Source organism: Centruroides sculpturatus, unplaced genomic scaffold (assembly GCF_000671375.1).
Source record: "Centruroides sculpturatus isolate CEXI.00-Female unplaced genomic scaffold, Cexi_2.0 scaffold275, whole genome shotgun sequence".
Lineage (NCBI taxonomy): Eukaryota > Metazoa > Arthropoda > Arachnida > Scorpiones > Buthidae > Centruroides > Centruroides sculpturatus.
This window is the reverse complement of record NW_019384477.1, coordinates 61,655-86,292: the sequence shown is the minus strand read 5'-3', so window position 1 is coordinate 86,292 and position 24,638 is coordinate 61,655. Positions and strand designations below refer to the sequence as shown.

The following is a 24,638-nucleotide window of genomic DNA, read 5'->3' as shown; positions in this document are numbered from 1 at the left end:
TAAAAAAAGCAAATTTCTGGATATTCCTCTATCGAAAATCAAGAAAATATCTTTAAATAAAAGAAGAAATATGGGATTAGTCTTTGATGATAAGTCTGAGATATCTGCAATTTAAAATCTAAAAAAAAAAAAATCCTATTACTCATCAGTCAAGTAAAATTCAATTTCTCAAAATCCTAAGATATATTTATTAAAGCAGCAGTAAATAAATAGATTAAAGTTTTTTTGCAGTGTGGTTCTTATCAACTTTAAATCATCAGCATCTTTTATATAAGAGTAAATTTCGCTTTTTTATAATTACATTTTCTAAAATATTATTTTAAGATTAACTATTCTCGAATTATTTTACACAGAAATCATAGTAGGTACAATTAGATTCCTATATAAAGATTTGGACTGGATTGATGGGATTAAGCAATGCAACACATGGGCTATCTGCCAAGAGGAGATACCTCCCGGGAGGACTTTCAGTGAGCAGCTGGTCCCTATTTAAGTGTTAGGAAGGTGAAGAAAATTAGGAAAACTCAACACGATCGGCTTGATGATCGTGGTTCCACTAGATTAATCTACTTGTTCAATGGTAAGTTCTATGTAAAATGTGTTCATATTTAATTTTAGTGATGTGTTTAATTAATTAAGACGTTTTCGTTCCAGAGTTTAATTTTTAAATATGTGATAAAATTTTAATTTCATTCGAATATTGTGAAATTAACGAATAAACAAAATAAAAGAGTTCCACACTTCAAAATACTCTACAATAAAAATATGAAACTAAACGTAAGATTTCTACTTAATTATACAATTGTGTGAAAGGATTTTTCTCTCGATTCACACACACAAAAAAGAAACTTCTATTGCAATGACGATTAATTTAAATATTATTTATATTTGTATTTTTGTATTTTGTTTTTCTTTAATAAAATTTAAATTCATAAATGTTTAATGTTTATTTATTCCACTTTTGATATATCGGAATTAATAAGATTTTTTTTCAGAGTAATATATTTCTATTATCCAAATTGAAAATTTCTATAGAAATAAATTTCCGGTGTATTTTATAAAATTTTCTTTTATACTGTATTTTAACCTTTCTATTTATTCAAATTTAAATATTAAAATATTTCAATTAATTAATAATTGTTTGCTAATAAATGATCATATAATTATTTTAGTACATTAATTATATTATATGACAACATCGCTTTAATTATTTCTATGATAAACAATTGTAATATTCTAAAATTATTCAATAAACATGGAATTTTGTAAACATTAATTCTATCGAAACATTTTAAAATATTGTTTACAATTTTTTAAAATTAACATTAATTTCAATGATAAACCATATTTCAACTACAGAATATTCCATAAAAGATTCTTTTTTTGGAAAAAAAAGTACAATAGATTTCACTAAATTTTTTGAATATTACTTTCCTGACACAGCTTAACTTATTTTTCTTCCTCATTTTTTTCAACAATCTGATAATAATAAATAATAACCAGCGTAACTTTCACTGATGGAATAATTATTGTAGTTATTTAATTAATTACAATGAAGTTACTTTTAATATTTAAAATTTTTAAGAATTTTCAAGTATGGACAAGTAATTATAATAATTAAGTATCTTGCCTTTAATTTATTCGATCCTCAAATTGTTCAAAACAGAAATTAACACTCTCTTCGGCATTAAAGTTTATTTCTGACAAACAATTTTACATGCTGTTAAGGGCGTGAATAGGGTTCTATATTGAAGATCCCTGTGTGTAGAAGACATTCTGATCCTTAACGTTGAACAAAATATACAGTTAAGGACCTGAATAGAGATCTACGTTGGACTTAAAGTGGTAGTCGATAATAAATTTTATATTAAAAAAAAGTTCATCTTTATTTTCAGTTTTAACTAATTATTTCTTTAAGGTATAGAGAAGTTAGCTAACCTCATTGTTTCTCAAATCTATATATTATGATTATTAATTTTATATAGATTATATGATTTTAAATCAATGAAATACTCGAAAATCTCACGCAAAATAACAATTACTGATTTAACTTTTTCGTGTACGTAAGTTACAGAACAGTGTAATCATCATAATTACAGCATAATTGATGATCGAAATTTTTAATGAACGTTATTAATATATTAAATTTTCATAATTTTAATTAATATTTTAAAGCTTTTACCTGTTTTTTTATAAAGAATTTTTAAATGCGTTTAACATTTAAAAACAAAACGATTTTAAATTCTATTTAAATCAGAATTAAATTGAATATGACCATTATCAATATTTCAATTGGAATCATTGATTTCTTTATTGTTTTTTTGATCTTTTTATACTGTAGAAAGTATAGAAAGATGAACTTTACATGATGAATTTAAGAACTGACTCATCTTATTAATTATTCTTAAATGAAAAACAATGGCGTTAGTAAAATATTAGTGGTATTTAGTATGTTGATGTTAATCCTTCATAGGATCAATGAAGAAGTAATACCCTTTAGCAACAATTACACCATTAAATCATAAGCCCGATCTATTCAATTATAGACCTACTTGAAAATGATTTCAGTATCTGAGCTGTGAAAGCTTATGTAATAAATCAAATGGTATTAAGTTTGAAACTTGATTTAAATATAATCTTCGTGTTAATTTGAGCAAAATAGATATAAAAGATCTCAACAATATTCGTAGTCAGCAAAAAATAAAAAAAGCAAATTTCTGGATATTCCTCTATCGAAAATCAAGAAAATATCTTTAAATAAAAGAAGAAATATGGGATTAGTCTTTGATGATAAGTCTGAGATATCTGCAATTTAAAATCTAAAAAAAAAAAAATCCTATTACTCATCAGTCAAGTAAAATTCAATTTCTCAAAATCCTAAGATATATTTATTAAAGCAGCAGTAAATAAATAGATTAAAGTTTTTTTGCAGTGTGGTTCTTATCAACTTTAAATCATCAGCATCTTTTATATAAGAGTAAATTTCGCTTTTTTATAATTACATTTTCTAAAATATTATTTTAAGCAATTAGTTTATAAAATTCAAAATAATTTTCAATTTTCTGTAGGTCTATATATATATTTTTTTTAAATTAATTTTTAGGATATAACATTATATTATATAGGTCAATTAGAAAAAAAGTTTTGTATTGATTTATACTGTAAAATACACTTAACAGTAAACAAACTATTTTTTCTTTTTTCTAACTCCGAAATTGGATAAAACTCAAATAATTTTTACTTTTATTATATTTACTAAAGAGATTACGAAAAGTTGGCAATTATCAAAAATATTTCTTTCGTTTAACTTGAAAGTTTATATTATTAATTGCTAATTTTTTATTGTATCATATTTTCAAAATTTTACTGTTAAAAATGCTCAAAATTGTTCCATTTTTTAATCTTTATGCAAAATCTGGAGACAAAAGTGGTGAATCCAGCAATATTCAACGATCTGTTAAAGCAATTTTTGTTGAATCTTTGAACGGGGAGACGTTATTGGTCGACCATTTCTTTTCTTTTTAAAACACAGCTTGAATTCTCTACCAGATCACTATAGAGTTTTTGAGTATAAGAACGTTTTCCAACTTCAAATATATACAGCGTAAAGGCTCGAAGGAAAAAAAAAACATACAAGACTTTGTAAATATACACATTCGAAATGATGAAATTTACCATAAATCCGAAATGCTGTATGATAAATTTCAGTGTCGCATTTGGTAAATTTTGCATGTTACACAGCTGAAGACCGAAGAACACGATTAGGATGAATATTGATAATGTGTTATGAAATTCTTTTTGTTTATTACAATGAAAACTTTAATTAATTAAGTATAAAAATATCAACTTTTGCTTATTTTCTATTAGATTAATCCATTGTAAGCAAAAAAAAAAATATTCTGAATTTTTATTGAAACCAGAGAATTCGAAATTAATCCGAACATATTTTGTTATATTATTTTAAGTTAGAAAATTCGATATTTTAAAATTTATACCGCAAATAATTTAATTACATTTGATAAGAGAAAGTAATTGTATTTCATGTTTCATCATTCACCAAGTATTGTCTCGAATTCGGAATATACGGCATTTCTTTCTAATCCAGTCTATTTTTACATTGATTTTTTTTGAAATTTTAAATGAATTTCTTATTTTTCTTTTCCATTTTAAATTTAATCGTGGATTTTCTGGCTAATTCAATATTATCGGAATTGTTCATTGTTGAATACAACAGTTCAAATGTACAGAATATTAATTAAACAAAAATACAAAACATGGGATTGAAGAGATTCCAGTATATCATTAGAATAATGATATAAATACACTGTACAGTATAGAATCCAATGAGATAAATAGGGGATATAGGCCTAACTGATCATCTTTCCAATTCGAAACAATGAAATTTGATCTCTTTGTCCTCTTGTCGTTGATTTTCCACTTATATAAATACGCAATGAAAACAATTTACAGTATATTATGTAAGCTTATATGCATTTCAAAGATGATTTATATCCATTCTAAAAATATGATTCTTGAATGAAAATTCATCTCTAAACGATTTCTCTATCAATGAAAATTGGATTGAATTTCTGGTATATTTTCCAATTGAAATTATTGATTCTGATGTGAAAATGTGTCGTGAGGAAAAAAATATTTGTAAATATTTCGAGGTTGATTATTAAAATTACAATTTTTTTCCTAAAAAATTATTTTTAACGAATATAAATACGCGTTACTAAATATATTTACTTGAAAAATTAGACTTGAAAACGAGTTGTTACTTATCAAAATTTCACAAGATGCCAATTTGATAATATTAAAATATTCAAAGATTTTCGAAAAATTTATATGGAAAAATTCTTTCGTGGGTTCAAAATAAAATTTGTAGTTGCTCATTTAACGGGAGAATAAATCGTTATATAAGACATAAGAATATGAGAATTACAAGAAACTATTCATAGGCAATTTCGAATAAATCTACCTCACTACTGGAATACAGCAGTTGTAACAGTAGAATCTAATATCTTCAGATTTATCTTACATAAGACTACCTATAAAAAAATATGGATTAAACGAATCGAAAACCATTTTTTCTCAAACTTTTCCAAAAATCAGTTGTTTTAAAAGTTTCTCGATAAAAAAATATATATATTTACAGCAACTAAACACTCTCTACAGCTGAAACAAAGGATAAGTAACAAGAAGTGTTATCGGGCTGTTTAATATTATCATAATCAATTTATCAATAGATAATGTAACCAAGTAACACTATATTTATTGCAAAAATATTATAATGATGATTTCATCAATTAAAAAGTAATCATATCTCCGATCAAAGCTTTCATATTGGAATCAGCATCAGCTTGAATATTAACTGTATATGAAATACAGTTAATATCCAAGAGTTATCTCTGTAACTTTCGATTTCTATATGGATAATCCAGATTCTTTTCCTGAATTCAATTTTAATAAATTCAATTTCTGAGGCTATCTTTCCGTCCAGCTTCTACTGATCATCTTTCACGGTCCCCATCTTCTTAAAACGACTAGTATCATCCCGAGCCGGTCATCAATTCCCGTTTCATCTTCGAAATCAGATCAGACATATTTATAGACAGCTTGGCCATCTTTCTATCAATTTAAGTGGTTGCAACAGTCCATCCATTTATTAATGATATCAATCATTTCGATCCTTAAAAATCCCATATTTGAAATTAGTTTTAACGTAAACACGGGGAGAGTGAAGTGTTTTAAATTGATCTCGTCATGAAAGCGGCAATAATTGCTTCCGTTACAAGATCAACTTAACTAATTAAATTATCCAATTAATTGAAAAAAAAGTATTGAAAGTTTCCAAACTCAAGAAAGCTTGCTGAAATTTATCCAAAATTTTAGAAATACCGCAGGGTTATCAAGAGCTTGTATGGAGTTAAGCGGTTCCAATTAAGGGCCTTCTGACCCTTTACGAGCCCCTTTTGCCATTTTATGTTTTTTAACAAATAAAATACGTAGAATGTTTCCTTATTAACAAAACAAAATCGTGGTGATTTTGTTTTTTTAGCGAAAATAACATTAAATTAGAGATGTAGGGACTATTACAAACCCATAAGATTTCTAATGGCGCGGGGAAAAATCCCTTACTCCTTCTTCTCAATAGCCCTGGAGTTACATGATAAGATTACACAATACATACTATATAACACAAGATTCTACTATACTACATAACACAAGATTCTACTATACTACATAACACAAGATTCTACTGTACTACATAACACAAGATTCACTGTGTTACGTAGTACAGTATATATTAAGTATAAAAATAAAATTTTGCATAGATGAGAATACATATTATATTTTAATGACGTATATATTTAAAACATATCTATTATCAGTTAAAAATAGAAAAAAAAACTTAAAAAAACACTTACATAAAGGATACTAAAGATTGAAATCTGTAATCTATTTATATCCTTTAAATGGAGATTAAGCACTCGAAGGTCCTAATAAACACATGCACACAAATTTAGCACGGGTATTTCTGTAAATTCCACCAATATCATTTATTAAATGTGCCATACTGATATAGATTTCGAAAATAGTTCTCAAGTTATCAAAATCCAGCTGAAGTCAGCATATTCATGACACACTTAAAAAAAAAAAATCCTACTGAAAATACATTATTCAAACATATGGTATTTAATCTGAGTCTTCTATTCTTACTTTTGCCATTTTGAAGTAGACATATTTAAGTAAGTAAATAATAATGCAAGCTCATGCGCTTATAAATAGTAAGATAAAGATATAAATAAAATTATTTTAAAAATATATAATAATGCACTATGCATTTAATTAAAATATAAATACATTAAAAATATATAATTAAATTTGGCATTAAAAAAAGTCATCCTATATTTTATATAATTGCATTAATATTCATGTAACGGAATTGAACGTATTTAAGATTTTTATTTTTTTTTTTTTATTAAACATAAAATATTACAATTCATTATAAAATTCTTCCTTCCGTTAAGAGGTAATTAATCGAAGGATCGTATTTTTTCGAGAAGAGAATTTTTTTTAATACAATAATTTGCACTTTTTACACACCTTAATTAATTTTAAATCAAAAAAAAATTACGTTCATCTACTTACGAAGAAGATAATTCGAAGAGTTAAAGAAAGAATATTTAATCTGAAATAAATTAAGATCCGTTTTATTTTTATTTTCTACTTAAAAAATAAAAAAAAAAAGAAAATTTTCTCATATATAGCCTATATATATATATATATATAAAATTTTTTAATGCAAAAGGAGAAAATAAATTTATCAAATAAGCAATAGGCAATTTGGTGCGAGAGAGAATAATAATAATAATAATAAAAAAAATCGATCAAAACATAGTTTTAAAATTGCATAAAGAATGTTTTTTAACCCACCAGTTGCTCGAGAAACTTCTTCATAAATGTTTTAAGAATAAGAATTAATAAATAATGTCCATCGTCACACAACACAACGAGATAATAAATATCCTTAGCCTAAGTTGAAGAAGATACATCATGATTATCAATCTCTGACAGTTTATCTAAGATACTCGAGACGGCAATACTCACCCGGACGAACTAGATGAACGACATTTCTCTAAAGTCACTCGTGACAATGTCTCCTATCCGAAAGACCCGGTGACAGTTCTAGCATCTGCCTTCGGGCAACAGGCTATGCACTTGCGACGTCGTCATGGCAGCTCCAGAACTCTCTACCTGCCTCGTCGATGCCTTAGTCACGTGGGATGCTTGCAGAGATCCTGGTGGACATCGTCTACTAAAATCATTTTTCAATTTTTATAATTCGATTATTTAATATAATTAATATCTTTCATCTTCGTTACTTTATATATAAATATAATCGTTCCCGTCCGTACTCACTTCTGTAATTTAAAACAAAAGTGTAGATTGTTTTCTAATATACAAGTCGGCCATGTTGATTTTTAGATGATTGTTAAATATCCTTACCATTTTAAATTTATTAATAAAATATTTATGAATTACGTCACATTTTTAGAGTTTTATCCGCCCTAAAAAGTGATAAAATCTATAAAATGCATTAAATTATTATTATTTTTTTAAAAAAATATTTTCTGGTTACTTATCAAAATTTCACAAGATGCCAATTTGATAATATTAAAATATTCAAAGATTTTCGAAAAATTTATATGGAAAAATTCTTTCGTGGGTTNTGGCAGACACTACATACAAATTCTTCATATAAACATTAATTAATTATTTTTATTTTATAATTTTTATATTATTTCAAGGAGAAAACCGTACATTTTTACACTTATACTGTCACAGTATACAGTAAATATAAGAGGGAGTTTTTTTTCGCATGTAGAAAGGTAATGTTACGTTATATAAGATGCCAGAACTTCAAATGAAATGGAGAAACTCGTGTATAGAGACTTTTAACCATATACTTCATCGATTTTTCTCGGCAATGCTTTTAAAGTAAACAACTTTAACGAATGATATAAATTTATACGTTTTCTACTTAAAACCGTCGAAAGGTATTAAATACTAATTGATGTTTTATTTAAAACTTCAAACATTAATGCCGTACGAATTTATAAAATAGTTCTTGTTCTATCGATTTAGACGACATTTTCCATTACAAATTTGATATTATATAAACTTAAAATAATTTTAATAGATTGAAGCAAATCAATAAAAATGGCGTCGAAAGTTGTTCTTAATCTGTTCTTGATATATCGTAAGTAAAATAAGTATAAAAATTGTCAAAGAATTTATCTGAATCGAGCAACTCCTACAAGAAGAGAATGCGATGCCTTCTGACGTATCGATTTTTCCTTTCTTTTTTTAATTTTATTTTATTAAAAAAAAGAAAAAAAAGCAAGATTTTTCGAAGTAGTAAAATTATCATATCATCCAAATGCAATCTGATTACAAATAGATAATGATAATTTAGAAATATCATCATGATTTATTTTGATAGCCATTCGCTATGTTATATTTATTAAAATCAATATTAAATATATATATATATATATATATATTTTTCCTTCGATAAAAATTTACATATATCATTTTAAAACGGTTCCTTTCTTTTTTTTTACAATAAAATTAAATTCATAAGAGTTATAAAGCGATTTTTTTCTAAATAAATAAATAAATAAATCGAATTTTTCATTAATTAAATGAAAACATCTCAACACTTTATATAATTATTTTAAATTTGCACATCAACCATCGAATAATTTAAATGTTTTCAATTAAAGAATATATATGTTTATTATTTTTAAATATTAATTTTTCTTAAAATAAAATGTATTTTTAATAACAATTTCTAACGTAAAACCTTAAGTATCATTAAATACTCATAAAGGTCAGTTTGAATTTTTGCATTAAGCGCCAAACATTTTTATTTTTTATTTTTTTCTCCCCTTTCTAAACACAGATTTTTGTAAAAGAAAATTCTTTTAAAAAAGTAAATAAACTGCTTTTTTTTTTAAAAAAATAAATTAAAATAACTATTGAAGAGTTAACTATAAATTTTTCTACTTTAAAAATATATATATCAGTTAAAATTTCATTAAAATAAATCACCAGATTTAAGTTATTTACTACTAAAAACACTATAGGAAATGTAAAAAGTAATAAATTTTTAAGCTATTTAAACGTAAGCGGGTTCTTTATTTTAAAAAAAAATCTTATTATAAGTTATAAAATGAGAATATTTAAATAAAGTTAAAGTTTATTTATTACAAATAATGTATTTCTTGTTACGAAAAATCACTCGAAAACATAGAATAACAAATAATATAAAAGTGTAAAATGCATTTCGTAAGTTGTTACGAAAGGAAAATAAGCAGAAATGTATAAATTTTCTGTCGAACATATTTAAATTACAATCATTCGAAGTCAGTAAGTAACCTTGCAATGTTTATTATGCAATTTTCTCCGAGAGAGAGAGAGTAATTTATGAACAGTAATTATCTCTAATTACTATGATAGATGAGATTCTTTTCATAATTTTTTATTTACAGTTTAGCAGTTATCAATTAAATATATTTATAATAATAATTAAAAGAGAAAATTTATGATATACCGAATAAAAACACGATTTTATTTTCGTAAATAAATAAAAAAAAATTAAAAAAAAAATAAATTTTCCTTCTTACAATATGTATATGTGTTTAAAATTGAACATAAAGATATACATTTTTTTTTTAAAAATATATATATTCGATTTGCTATAACTGAGCACATTTCGAGCGAGGAAAGAATTTCTTCAACTTGGGAATGATATATGATGTCAATAGTTTGAAAATGTTTTTTTGTTGAATTGTCATTTAACGGTCAACAAACGTTAACCTCAATAAATCTCCATCTAAATATTTTATAAATTATGAAACTTGTCTGCTTACACTTTCGTTGACGAAAAATTTACAAATTGGATGTCTTCGATCATTTACGAGGCTAATTAAAATTATTAAAGTATTAAAAATTCGCTGGCTACACATTAGATTCTTAGATACGTCCATTGGAGTAGTGAGGAAATTCATGCTTTCACACACACAAACACACACAGGGAGAGAGAAAAACATGGAGTTGACACAGCACTTTATTTCTTGCTCGACTGGATAAATGCCGCTTAAATATATGATTTAGATCAGAAACGTTTCACATATAGGATCCATTCTAAACTTTTATATACTTTCATTTTTCAAAAACTTATTTCTAAATTTAACGTTTTAAGAAATTAATTATACATGGAAATTTCTATTTATTGAATTATTCCGAAGAATGAAAGTCTTTTTTTTTATATGACAATTAAAAATTAATGAGACGTTAGAAGAGAATAAAATAATTAATTTAAAACACTTTTAAAATATTTTAAGCTTTACAAACATTTTCTTATCTCCTTTCTAAAAAAGCTACTTGATTAAATTATGTATTTCGGTCATAAGAATCATTTTCTCTCTCTCTCTTTCTAACAAGATGAATCGAACACTGAAATTTTTAAATTAAATAAACAAGCTTTTAGATACAAACATTTGTAATTTTGTTGATTTAAAGGCAATTTGTAAATATTTACTAAGCTTAAGTAACGATTTTTCTAAATGTTAAAAGTTCCTATTAGATGAAGTTAATTAATTATAATTACTATATACAAAAATTTATCTCATTGGTCAGCAATTTCCAAATTTATAGAATTATAGATTTTTCACTGTCGTCCGTCCGTTCGTCTGTCAGTCTATTCTTCCTTAATCTGTAGTCAGATAGATGAAAATTGAGATCAGTCTCAATTTAATTACAGTCGACCCACCTATAACACTGTTGATAATTCCGTTTTATATGAATTCCATGTTGTACGAGTCACTTAGATTTTACAAATACGTGAGCTGGGCTGTGAACGGCTCACGTATTTGTAAAATCTAAGTGACTCGTACAACATGGAATTCATCTAAAACGGAATTATCAACAGTGTTATGGGGGGGTCGACTGTTATATACGAATTCCCGTGTGGGCCGGAAGTGACGTGATTTTCTAAATTAAAGTATTAAAATATCAGCCCGCATTGTGACGATGTTACAGTAACTAAACGATGTTTTTTACGTGCTGTGTCTCTTGAAATTAACCAAGAAAAATTATTTTAAATATTTATAATTTTAATCTGATAAATTTAATCTATAAAATATATATTATATCAAATAAAATTAAATTAAAATTCTGTAAATTGAGTAAATATACGTGTTAAAAACTTATACGTATCTTCTAAACAAGGTTCTTCTACGAGTTTGAATTAGTTAATCATAATTAATTGATTAGTTTTATTATATTTAAGACCATTATAATATGCCTTTAAGTGAATATACTGTGATATGAAAGCATTAATCATAACGCACTTAATTTGTTTATTACCATTTTAAAAATAAAGTAAACTTGTTATATAAGAAGGAAACTCTTCATTCTTTATTACAGCTTTAATTATTTAAATCAATAACAAATATAATTATAATTTAATACTTTAAAATTGTATTTTAAAAATAATAAAATTTCTTGTTTTTCTTTTTTTGATATTTTAATAAACATAATAATAATAAAAATATATTTTACAGGAAACAATTTTTATGAGTCACTCGATATCGATATCGAAATAGAGAAGACTTTTTCAATGACAACAACGGCATTGAAGAATTATGGTACTGAACTTAGTCTTTGATGATACTTTAAAGTATTGTCTCTATATATCAATGTTTTCGATAAATTTTACGATCAAATCAGACAGGACAATCAAAAACAAAGGCTTAAATTTAAAGAATATCTAAGCATGAAAATCTCGAATTTGTTATTGAAGTTCCATCATAATTTCTTACTTGTCGTCGGTTCGTGCCTCAACAAAGAGTAATAACGTGGAGTTTCCCGGATTTTTTTACGATTGTTACACGTAAATATGGCCAGTTTAACATAGAAAATCCTCCCCGAACTCATCTCCATCGACAGATTCTCCGAAACAAGGCAAAAACAAACAAACAGTGCAATTTCTACTATTATTTATACGAAATTTAGATAAGATTAAAACAAATTATATATAAAATTTATTAAAAACGGAACTCTATATATTTAAAACTGTAAAATAATCCAAATATAATATGCTATTTAAGACTTTACATTCGACAAAAATAATGATATGCTGAATAAGAAATATTTCTTGTAGTTGACAAAATTTAAAATCCTCTTTTATATTCGCGATCTTACAAAATGAGAATGTATTCTAAATTCAGAATGTATAAGGTAGAATATTCTCACTTTATTGTAAACTTACAATCTCGACAATATCGATGTTCTAAACTCTAGAGTATTATAATCCGGATATAAAAGACATGTACAACTCTCTATCTTTCTGTCTATCCTTCACTGTGGATGAATTTCTTAGTAAAGAAAGAATAAAAAAAAAAAATNCCTTTCTATTTATTCAAATTTAAATATTAAAATATTTCAATTAATTAATAATTGTTTGCTAATAAATGATCATATAATTATTTTAGTACATTAATTATATTATATGACAACATCGCTTTAATTATTTCTATGATAAACAATTGTAATATTCTAAAATTATTCAATAAACATGGAATTTTGTAAACATTAATTCTATCGAAACATTTTAAAATATTGTTTACAATTTTTTAAAATTAACATTAATTTCAATGATAAACCATATTTCAACTACAGAATATTCCATAAAAGATTCTTTTTTTGGAAAAAAAAGTACAATAGATTTCACTAAATTTTTTGAATATTACTTTCCTGACACAGCTTAACTTATTTTTCTTCCTCATTTTTTTCAACAATCTGATAATAATAAATAATAACCAGCGTAACTTTCACTGATGGAATAATTATTGTAGTTATTTAATTAATTACAATGAAGTTACTTTTAATATTTAAAATTTTTAAGAATTTTCAAGTATGGACAAGTAATTATAATAATTAAGTATCTTGCCTTTAATTTATTCGATCCTCAAATTGTTCAAAACAGAAATTAACACTCTCTTCGGCATTAAAGTTTATTTCTGACAAACAATTTTACATGCTGTTAAGGGCGTGAATAGGGTTCTATATTGAAGATCCCTGTGTGTAGAAGACATTCTGATCCTTAACGTTGAACAAAATATACAGTTAAGGACCTGAATAGAGATCTACGTTGGACTTAAAGTGGTAGTCGATAATAAATTTTATATTAAAAAAAAGTTCATCTTTATTTTCAGTTTTAACTAATTATTTCTTTAAGGTATAGAGAAGTTAGCTAACCTCATTGTTTCTCAAATCTATATATTATGATTATTAATTATTATAAAATGGTAAAATGCTTAATTTTGAGGGTAGGGACGAGTTTTATAAAAATTTGTAAATGCTAATAACGAGTAAAATCATCATTATGTCCGACCTTACTCAAGATATGGCAAACGACCCCCCCGTCTATCTTCCCACCTCCTCGACCTTTAACCTCCAAAATGTAATAGCATCAATCCTCCTAATATACAAAATTCCCTGAAAAATTTCAGAAATTTTTGACAAAAAGTAAAGGAGTTATTAAACTTCAAAGAGGGTGAACGAAATCGTATTCTCCCCGCACATACAAACATCCATATATACAAGAAAAAATCCTAACTTTTTTTCCATTTCTCGACGTTTCAAGGTCTCCCGAGTCCAAAAAATGTAAAAATCTTGGAGTGGGTCATTTTTGACTGATCGCTATACTTTCTATTTGTTTTATATAAGAACTAGAAAAGTAAAAACAGTAAATAAATCACATTGTTAGTTGTGAAAGTAGAATGACATCAATAATCAAATTTATTTATATCCTAAAGATAATTAAAATAAGCTGTCAAATATTAAAACGAAGTAACTGTACAGTAATTTATGTTGACTTTTTTAGCAATAATACTATAATTTTATATTGTTTATCTATTATATAAAGTTATATAAAGAGAGCTTACTGATAGAATGAACAGCATCTTATCCGTAGGATCGATCATCCGTCCGGTAGGATGATTTTAATCGCTTTATTGTACAGTAATGAAGCATGCCAGCGGGATGAACTATATCTCATCTTGTAGTTTAAGTTTTGAAGCAACAGCAAAATATACAACGAAAGATTATTATTTTATACTTGAACCCATTCATTATACATGAGTAATCTGGTATTCAGATGGGAGAAAAATACAATCCATGTCGACTGATGAAAACTAGAGGATTATTAAGCTACAATTTTCAAAAATTTCAGACCTATAAATTCCCACTGACGTCTGTCTGCTGTCTGTTTTTCCTTAATCTCAATAAAGAAATTAGACGGATGAAAGTCGAGACTAGATATGGAAAGCTTAGAGGCAAGAGGGCCGGACTAACTATATACAACTTGCCTGTTTGGACAGGAAGTTACGTTATTTCAATTCAAAAGTTTTATCCTGAACGGGGTTGTATAGATGACCAGAATGCCTTTATTGTTAACAGAGAAAGTATAATGCACGGGGGCAAGACACTACTAAAATCGATAGCATTGTACGAAAAATTGCAGACCGGCAAGGTGACAATGTCACAATAAATAATTGTTCGTCTTATAATACTTTTTCACAATGATACCTATAGAATTTTATATATTTTTAATATGCCAAGATTCACATTTTTCCAATAGTGACCTTGATTCACCGTCTTTCTATTTAAATAATTCTCTCCCCGGCCATCCTACCAGCTTATGGAATATTGGTATCCTACTGGTAGGATCTTCCTACTTGATCCTGTTGTAATTCTATCATTAAAACAATGAATAATATTACAGGAAAAAATGACAAACGAAGCTAAGCTAATTATTAAAAATTCCTGAAAACTAAAATTTAATATATAATTGTATCTTAAAATGTTTTATAAATAGCTATCACATATCTTATCAATTCGTCTCGAACTACATTAAAAAGTTTAAAATATCTCTTTGTATAATCACAGTTATTATTATTAATGAACTAAGTATTTGGAAAAAATAATTGTGAAATGGTCCAAAGTAGATAATAGTAAATACTTCTAAATTTTAACTGATGATTTAAATGCGTGTTAAATAATGTATAGGAGAAAGAGGCGACTGATAATGTTGATTCTAGCAACCTACACATTGCAATTAAATATGACATTGCAGCAGACTCTAGTTTCTATTTGGAGTAGTAGAATTACAAACGAAGGCTTGCACGGCACATCAAATATTGTTTCTCTAACAATAAAGTGAACAAGCTTTTACAGTCATATTTCCGGAATAAACAGAACGTTGTATAGCTTTTTGATATTTAACCTTTCGTATAACAATTCGGTTATATAACACAGTATAAGCACTTAATATATTTCAAAAAGCTAGCAAGGGCTCTTACTCGATTTTCCTCACTCGAAAAGGAGGTTAAAGAGACCATTAGGAATTCCTATAATTTTCAATTATACTAGGATATAAAATTTAAATAATAATAATAATAATAGCTTAAAAGGAGCAATTTTGATGAATTATGAAAAATATTTTTTAACGGAGATTTTTAAGTTTTAAAAACACTATAACAATTGGTCAAAGTTAAAAAGTTGCGTGGCGCCATTTGTTATGAGATGGTATTAAAAATTGACTTTCATATTATCTATTATTATAAAAGGGGAAAAAATGTCTTAATTTTGAGGGAAGAAATGAGTTTCTAAAAATATTGTAAATGCCAATAATAAGTAAAATTTTCATTATATCCGATCCCGTTCGAGATATAACAAATGACCTTCTTGTATCTTTTCACTCACTCGACTTTTAACCACCAAACTTTAATAGCATCAATGTCCCTTATATACACAAAGTTTTCTCTCTTACTTTTTGGGTTTAGGAATCTGAAAACATAAAAATTTGTAAGAAATCCGGAAAATGAAATTTGACAAAATTGCAATACTTTCCCACGTTATATACATAAGGGTGAGGAAAGTAAAATTAGACTAAGTATTTAAATAAATAACTAATATGATCGTATTAGTTAAAAGAATACAAATCGGAACGTTAGAAAAGCTTTAACTTATTTAATTAAAGAAATTAAAAAGAGACGAGGACATTTTCAAGAAAAAAAAGTGTCCTGATCATCTGTTCTTTCAGGTGGCTTCATTAGTGGACCACTAGGTGTTGAAGTGTATTTCGGAAACTAACGAGATCGATTCCCATCAGGTGACTCGTCAGATTTACTCAATACTTCTTTTTTTTTTTTTTCCTCTCTCTTCAGATGTTGATAGACTATATATAGCCTTCCAACTATTATATTTACACAATATAGACTCCCGGTAAAGCTTTGCACAGTTTTTCATTTACATTCAACTTTATCGTGTTCATTTTATCTATCAGCATCAAAAAACGTTCGAATTAATCGATAATAATATTTTATATTTTTCTTTTGATTTCGACGTTAAGTTCGTTTTCAAAATCTCGTTAAATTCTAAAATTCTTCGAAAGTTTTTGTTATGAAATATTTATTTTGCAAGATGCTTCCAAAGAAACTTTTAAATGTGTTTACGTATGACCTATACTTTCGACATTTGGAGAAACTTTAAAAAAAAAAAAAAAAAAAAATTCTATTTGAAATTCAGCAAATTAACTCCTTATAAAATACAAAAAGAATTGTACAAATAATTCAAAAAAATGTACATTTATGACAACGTATAATTTTTCTTAATATACTGTACATTATTTCTATTGTTAAAATATTGTTTAAAATCCTTATTTTCTTCGTAAATTATTAATTAACGAAAGATGAAAATCGGGATATTTATTTTTAATATGATTTATGAATAACTAAATAAGAAATTTAATTCATATTATATGTATAGGTCCTTCCTTTAGTTATCTAAATAGATGTAAATAGACGCATTTGATTATTCTAAAAGAAGGTACTTAGCTGCAAGCAAATGACGTCATAGGAAGTCACTTACATGCTAATGAAAGCAATAGAAGAGGAGTAAACTAGAGGTAGGAATGAGAAAAGAAGTGATAAATGACCCACCCGAAGAAAGAAATTGGAAAAGATAGATGGAAAATAATCAACAGAAAATTATTTAAAGGGTCGAGTTGATTTAATTAAATGTAATTTTTCCAAATTAAAATTAAAATATTACATTAAATATAAACATATTAGAAAATTATAATGTTAATGTTTATATGTAACGCTATTATCTCTATCGTAACGTGTGTGTGTAACGTGTGGGGATATAAATCGTCAGATAATGGAATTTTAACAACTAACTTATTCGATAATTCACTCTTAAATAAACTGTTTACACACGTTTATTTTTTTGTAATAGTGGTTAAATAAATTTTCGAGAAAAAAATAATAAAAATTAAAATAAAAATTTGTTCGAAGAATCTCAGAATTTTAATATGAAATCGTTTTTCAATTTAAAAAAAAAGTGAAGTAAATCTAGAAATCGAAGTATAGATGTAAAAATAGAATAAGCTGGAAGGTCATCTACCTCTTCAACTAACCAAGTTTTAAAATGAAGCGTGGAAATTTTCCATTATTATATATATATATATATAATACACATATAAAGATCTATTTTCAATAAATCACTTAAGCGAAAGGTTACTGTGTGGCATAACGAGTTCTATTGTAGTAAACAGATATAACAGAAGCCAAAATATCTCGACATTCCTTTTCACATCCCTCCTCTGCATCGATTTTTCTCCAGACAGGCTTCTCCTGATTTGCTCTTTAACCTTCTTACGTCAACAAAAGAATATTGGGATTTGTGGAGAATTTATATGAGTAATCGATGTGTTGGTTATATATATATGTGTGTGTGTATACGTATTATATACTTCGCACATATTCCTCACTAAATACGCATAGAATAAAATTAAATTGTAAGGCTAAAAATCTGATATTTTTCTTTATTTATTAATATTTACATCACATTTATAAACACTTTAAGATCAATAGAATATTTAAGAAATAAGAAAAAATGGTAATGCAATATGAAGAAAGATGTAATTCCTTTGCATTAGAGAGATAAATCGAATTTTTAATCTACAATTACGGAGAAAATTTAGTCATCAATTATTCCGAATTTAATTATGATCAAAGTAACGCTTTGAGATCAATATTAATGAAATAATTCCGTCAAGGATGGGATACGATAATTTAAATCTTAACGCCTGCAGTCAATAGACGATACAACCAATAATTCAAGAAATTAATCGAAAACGTGACGTGAGTTTTGACGTCATACACCGGATTAACCTTTCGGACATTTTCGAATCGTAGTTATTTTGCTCTTATAGTATTAATTCAAATCCTATCCGAAGAAAAATAATAATGGGATGCCAGAACAGATTTAACACGGAAGAAAAACCGGAAGATAATGATCTTTTTGACAAGAGCGATGTCAATTTTCTGTAAATACTCTGTCGTGCCATAATCAATAGCTATACTTGGGTTATACTATTGAATACAACACAAGAGCTAAATATAGCCATATGCAAAAGGCTGGGCGATAAATAGCAAAGTGAAGTGCGATATTCGGTTCAAAGATTGACTGCTAAAATTAATTCCCTGACATTACTAAGATACCAAACTACAAGAGAAAATTCCATCTTGTTTACTTTCATCTTCAGCATCCTTTCTATATTTTATAAAGAAATATACAGGATGTTCGAAAAAAAAAAAATTAAATTAAATTAAATTAAATTTAGTTTAAATATAGTTAATTTTAATTTTATTTTTTATTTTTTTTCCCTTGTAAATTTAACTGGATTTTTCTTTTTAATTCGAAAAATTATTCAAGAAAGGAAGTAACAGGAACATCACAAGAAAAATAGAAATAAAAAAAATGTGGAACAGTTAATTGTTTTCTGATAACTATAACAAAGCTTTTAATTAAAACTTTTTAATGTCTTTTAATTCAATCGATCTTCTCAATCTGACCGTAACTAATTTTCCTAATTGTAAAGTATAATTCATCGTTCTTAATACGTTTCAACGAATCGTTCATTTAAAATTGAAGGATGACTAATAAATTAAACGCTATTAATTAATTTAATAATTTTATTTAAAGATTAAAACTTAATTAATTTTAATTCTATTTTTTTTTAAATTATTATTATTATTATTTTAATTTTACTTTCTTATCTTCGGAGTGGATGATGCTAAATATAAATTTCGTTAGCTAAACTAAATTTTTACTCTCATCTTTTTAAATTTAGATTTATTGACGTAATAACCATCAATATATTTTATATATATATATAAAATATAAGACATATTTTTTCAGTATTAAATATTTAAACTAGATTTATTATATCTAAAAATAGAAAATTCATACCTGTGTAATTTATTACACGTAAAAAGTTAATGTGATTTTTGACATTGCAGGTTTTTTCTTTGCATTTTTTTTATTACGTCGCATAATAGAATTTAAAGTAATAAACCACAAAAAAAAATAAAATAAAAAATAACTTTATTGATTTTTTTTTACACTTTATAATAACTTGACCACATAATTTTAGTAATATTAACAATTGTTTTAATTAAATAAGTTAATTAAAAAATATTCTTTAGTAGCAATAACTTCGCAAGTTTTTAATAAAACTTTGAGTGTAATTATTCCTTTTATTAATTGTTATTCTTAATAGATAGATAAGATATGATAAACAATAAATTATCCTTAATTGAGTCGAAATATATATTATTTGAAAATTAATTATCTTATCGGAGACGTTGATGTTGTTAGGATAATAAGATAATAAGAAAAAAACTTGGGGTGGAGTTTTATATCTTGCCTTTAAAGCATAATTTTTATAATAATTATATATAATTAATTATCAACATTAACCTTTTTAATTTATTATTAAATTAATTTTTATTTTTAAATCGATTCTATTGTTAGATTACTGTTAAACTGTAATCAAAATTATCTTGTTTACGACGTCTGAAAGAATCCCATAAAATGTTCCAGTGATGTATGTTTAGTGAAATATTCGGGCCTACTATCCACTGTATTAATTCTAATTGAGATATTATGGAAATTACAACGCTGGTATGCCAATAGTATTCCGAGTTTCTCCACTCGGTAAACACTGTCATACAGAAGGAAACAAGATTAATTAAATAAAGAAGAGTTTACATTTTAATAAATTAAACATAAATTTAGTGATATAGTAATTTATATAATGTAATAAAATTCATATGTTATTAATTTGAATAAGAAAAAGTATGTTTTGTATGAATTAAAGATAACATTGTAGCTATTTTACACATAATTTAGTTTGAATGTTTATGCTGGAAATATCTCTAATAATTCTTACGAGAATTGTTAAATTTTATAGAGACAATCTCTTTAAAATAATTTTAGCCTTACGTACTCACTCTATAGAAAATATACAGGATTGTTCAAATATAACGCATCAGAGAATGCTTCCATATGGGGATGCCGTTAGGGAGATAAGTAATTTACAGTGTAAATACCGTAGTTTATTAATTTAGACATTAATTAAATAATTAACAATAATTTACTGTACGGTATACCTTGATAAATTATTTGCCTCCCTAACAGCGTATGGTTCATACATACGTGGTATGTGAATAAGCATTCTCTGATGTACTTTTTGAATAACCCTGTATAGAAGATATTGATATTTAGATTATTTTAAACGAAAAAGGTTCAAATTTTATATCATTATTAATTAAAATGTAGTATTAAATAAAGTATTTTCAACCTGAAACTCTATATTGAAATGAATCATCAATAAACAAAAACAGAAAAAATGCATCCATTTAATTGCATTTTAAAGTTAAAAAAACACATCAAAATTTTAAATATTGAAGTCCAATGTATAAAAATTAAAATTTTTAAAGTTTATTTTAACGTGTATTTTTAATATAAATCTATCTTAATGTATATATTTTTTTGATTTGTTTTTAATATAGGCCTATAATTTTAATAAAAACCTAATTTTAAACGAAAAAAATAAATTAGATTTCTAATTTATTTAAATATTAATTATTTTAATCATTATTTAAATAAATTAAAATATTAATTACTTGAATAAAATTGTTTTTAATTCAAAGTTTGCATGTCTAACTTCATTAATATGGTTTCGAATTATCTGTCAAGTGATATATTTAATATGATTTACTAATTAATTTTTATTATTAAAGTTATATAAAAAAAAAACTAATGAAAATGTTTAGATTTTTTTGTAGATAATAAAATTTATACATTTATTAAAAAAAATTCGAATTAATTTGATTACATTCTCACTTAGATTCTAACCATAAAAGTGGAGAAATTATAATAATTTAATCTTCTAAAGTAATATTAAAATGGGAAAAAAAGTGTATTCTTTATTGTTTTTAATTTTTTTTTTATGAAAAGATTTATTTTCTATTAGTCTATAAAGGCTATCTGTTTCGAAAGTTTTATTATTTATTCAAACAGAAACTTTGAATAATAATAATAATAAATTCAATTATATTCTAGCAAAGATTCCATCTCGATGGTGATGGCCCGATCATTATATTTTATACTTTGGACATCAATAAGATATTTTAATATCATTAATTTCGTTTTGTGACACTAATTAATTCGTTTTGATATTCATTGAACTGAATTGAAATTTTTTAAAATTAAACAATAGTTGAGAAATTATTCAATTATAAATTTTTCAAAATAATTATTTTAACCTATTTCCACTTGTGTTAAAAGAAGAATTTTTAAACAAAAGATACACTTATATCAATTGTGTTACATATAATTCAGGTTATAATTATTTGATTAATGATTAGACATTTTTAAAGGTTTCTTTATCATTCAGTCGTAGGGATTCCTTTATATTCAAGTTCTAGTACAAATATTTTATACGAATTTCATTAAACTATTGAAATTTGGTAGAGTATATTTTCGTTTTTCTAGATAGGATAATAGAATCGATGCATTTACATATTATATATATATAAAATTAGGAATAAACAACGAGGTTTCTGATCTCATTCATCTTTCCAAGAAGCACTTGAAAATATTAAAAATAGAAGTATAAAAACATCAGAAGCTTCTCAAAATTACACTATTCCAGAGCATTCTTCGTAGAAAATTGATATCCGGCAATATTATAAAACTAAGCAATATAGAATATTGAATACATCAAGATAAACTACGATTAGCTAGACAAATTGAAAATCTAGAAAATGCAGGTTTTCTATTAAACAGGAACTTCTACCTTCTCTGACTATACAATTTACAAAAATTAAGAATGAAAAACAAATTTAATTCAATACCAGAACCTACTGGTTATGATTGGTTAAATTCATTTTCTTCTACACATTCTAAACTAAGTATTAAAAAAAAAAAGCTAAAGAACTTTCCTTAACAAGAGCTTCGGGAACGACTAGAAGTGAAATTGCTGCATTTTTTTTTTCGGAGAAGTTAAAAATATTATTAGAAAAATTATCTAATAAAAAAATCCAAGAAATATTTGTAATATGGATGAGTCCCGACTTCAATTAATAAATAAATCTAGAAATATAATTTAACTACGAGAAGTTATTTACATTCTCACTTCAGCTTAGAAAAGAGAAAACGTAAAACTAATAGCTTATGCAAATTTGGAAAGCATTTTTTTTCCTCCTTCAGCTTGTATTTTCAGTGAAATTATAAAAATGAATTGACTTAAAATAAAAATTTCTTATCGAGATTTTATGAATATATAATATATATATATATATATTTAACACGCGACTTATTTGGAAAATGGCTTAAAAAACAATTTATTCAATTAAATGGAATAAACAATATTAATTTATTCCATATAAATATCTAGAAGCATTCTTCTTGCTTGATGAAAATATAGTTTTTAGCTCTAATTATTGAAGTTTTTTGATAAAAAATGATATTATTATCTTGTTTTATAAGCCACATTTCACGGGTTTATGAATTTATTGCGTGTTTTACTTAATTATTGAAAACTGCTTTTTAAAAACAATTGTTCAAAAGTAATTTCAGTCCAACCCAGTCAAAAACTTTTATGAGTTCATTTTTTAAGATATTACCTGAAGTTTGGAAGACATCTGCTTCTATAAAAGCAAGAATTACATACGTTTTTACATCTGGACGTCACCTGCCACCAGAAAAACAATTTGAAAAACAATCCAGCAAATGACTTGATGTATCTGATTGTTTTAAAAAAATTTTATATATCGTATGCACTATAAGCAGTAGACGAAAATAAGTCTAAATCACCAATTGTTTTCCTATAGACTATCAGAATAAACATCACAACGATTCAATTCAGTTTACACTAAATGATGGATTTATTCTATCAACTTCTAAAAAAGCAATTGTTAATAATACAGATTCTAAATATTTTCATGAAATTCCTTTTATATTTATATTTAAATGACCCCACTCGAAATATAACATATGACTCCTTCACTATCTCCCCACCCCCTCGACTATTATCCACAACAATTTAAAAGCGTCAATGTCCCTAATATACAAACCTCTCTGTAAAATTTCAGCAATTTTCGACAAAAGACACAGGAGCGAAGCTTCGAAATGAGTGAAAAAAATCGTGCCCCATACATACACACACATACAAAAACAAACACAAACATCCATACAAAAAAAGAAATTCCAACTAATTTGCATTTCTCGACGTTTGAATGTCTCCAGATTCCAAATATGTAAAAATTTTCGTGGGGTGGAGGTCATTTTTTGACCAATCGCCATACTTTTCCCTTGTTATATATTAATATAACAGTCAAGTAAGTAAAAATCACTTTTAACAAATAAATTAAAATTTTATTTGTTTATAATTACGTAATCATTATTATTGAAATGTATATTACTTTCCTAGCTGTTATACTGTATATAACAGNTTTATTTTTATAAATATACTTTATACGAATTTTCCATTAGAGGATTAAAATAATAAAATATATTTTTTAAAAAAGTCCATGATTGTGAAGGAACTTCTGTGATTTTTTAATGTTTATTAGTAATTTATGAAATTTATTTTTATTATTTATGATTAATTTTGATTTAATTGTAAGTAATAAAAATAAATTTCA

At 25.4% G+C, this 24,638-nt stretch overlaps 1 protein-coding gene across 7 annotated transcripts in view; it reads right to left on the bottom strand.

Moving 5' to 3' along the window:
* LOC111621354 (histamine H2 receptor-like) overlaps positions 1-24,160 on the bottom strand; it is a 95,582-nt gene extending 71,422 nt beyond the window's left edge. For 2 of the 7 annotated variants that reach the window (XR_002756057.1, XM_023363453.1), the window contains exons 1-2: positions 7,615-7,768; positions 7,441-7,539 (exon numbers count right to left, since the gene is read on the bottom strand). Coding sequence is in view for 2 of the 7 variants with exons in the window: in XM_023363453.1 (XP_023219221.1) it covers positions 7,441-7,464 (24 nt within the window). In the remaining 5 variants the exon portion in view is untranslated. Of the gene's footprint in view, positions 1-6,431; positions 6,456-7,155; positions 7,196-7,440; positions 7,540-7,614; positions 7,769-24,068 lie in introns of those variants that run through there. The other 5 variants (XR_002756056.1, XM_023363454.1, XM_023363455.1 and 2 more) reach the window with 4 other exon arrangements.
* Between the last annotated feature and the right edge of the window lie 478 nt (positions 24,161-24,638).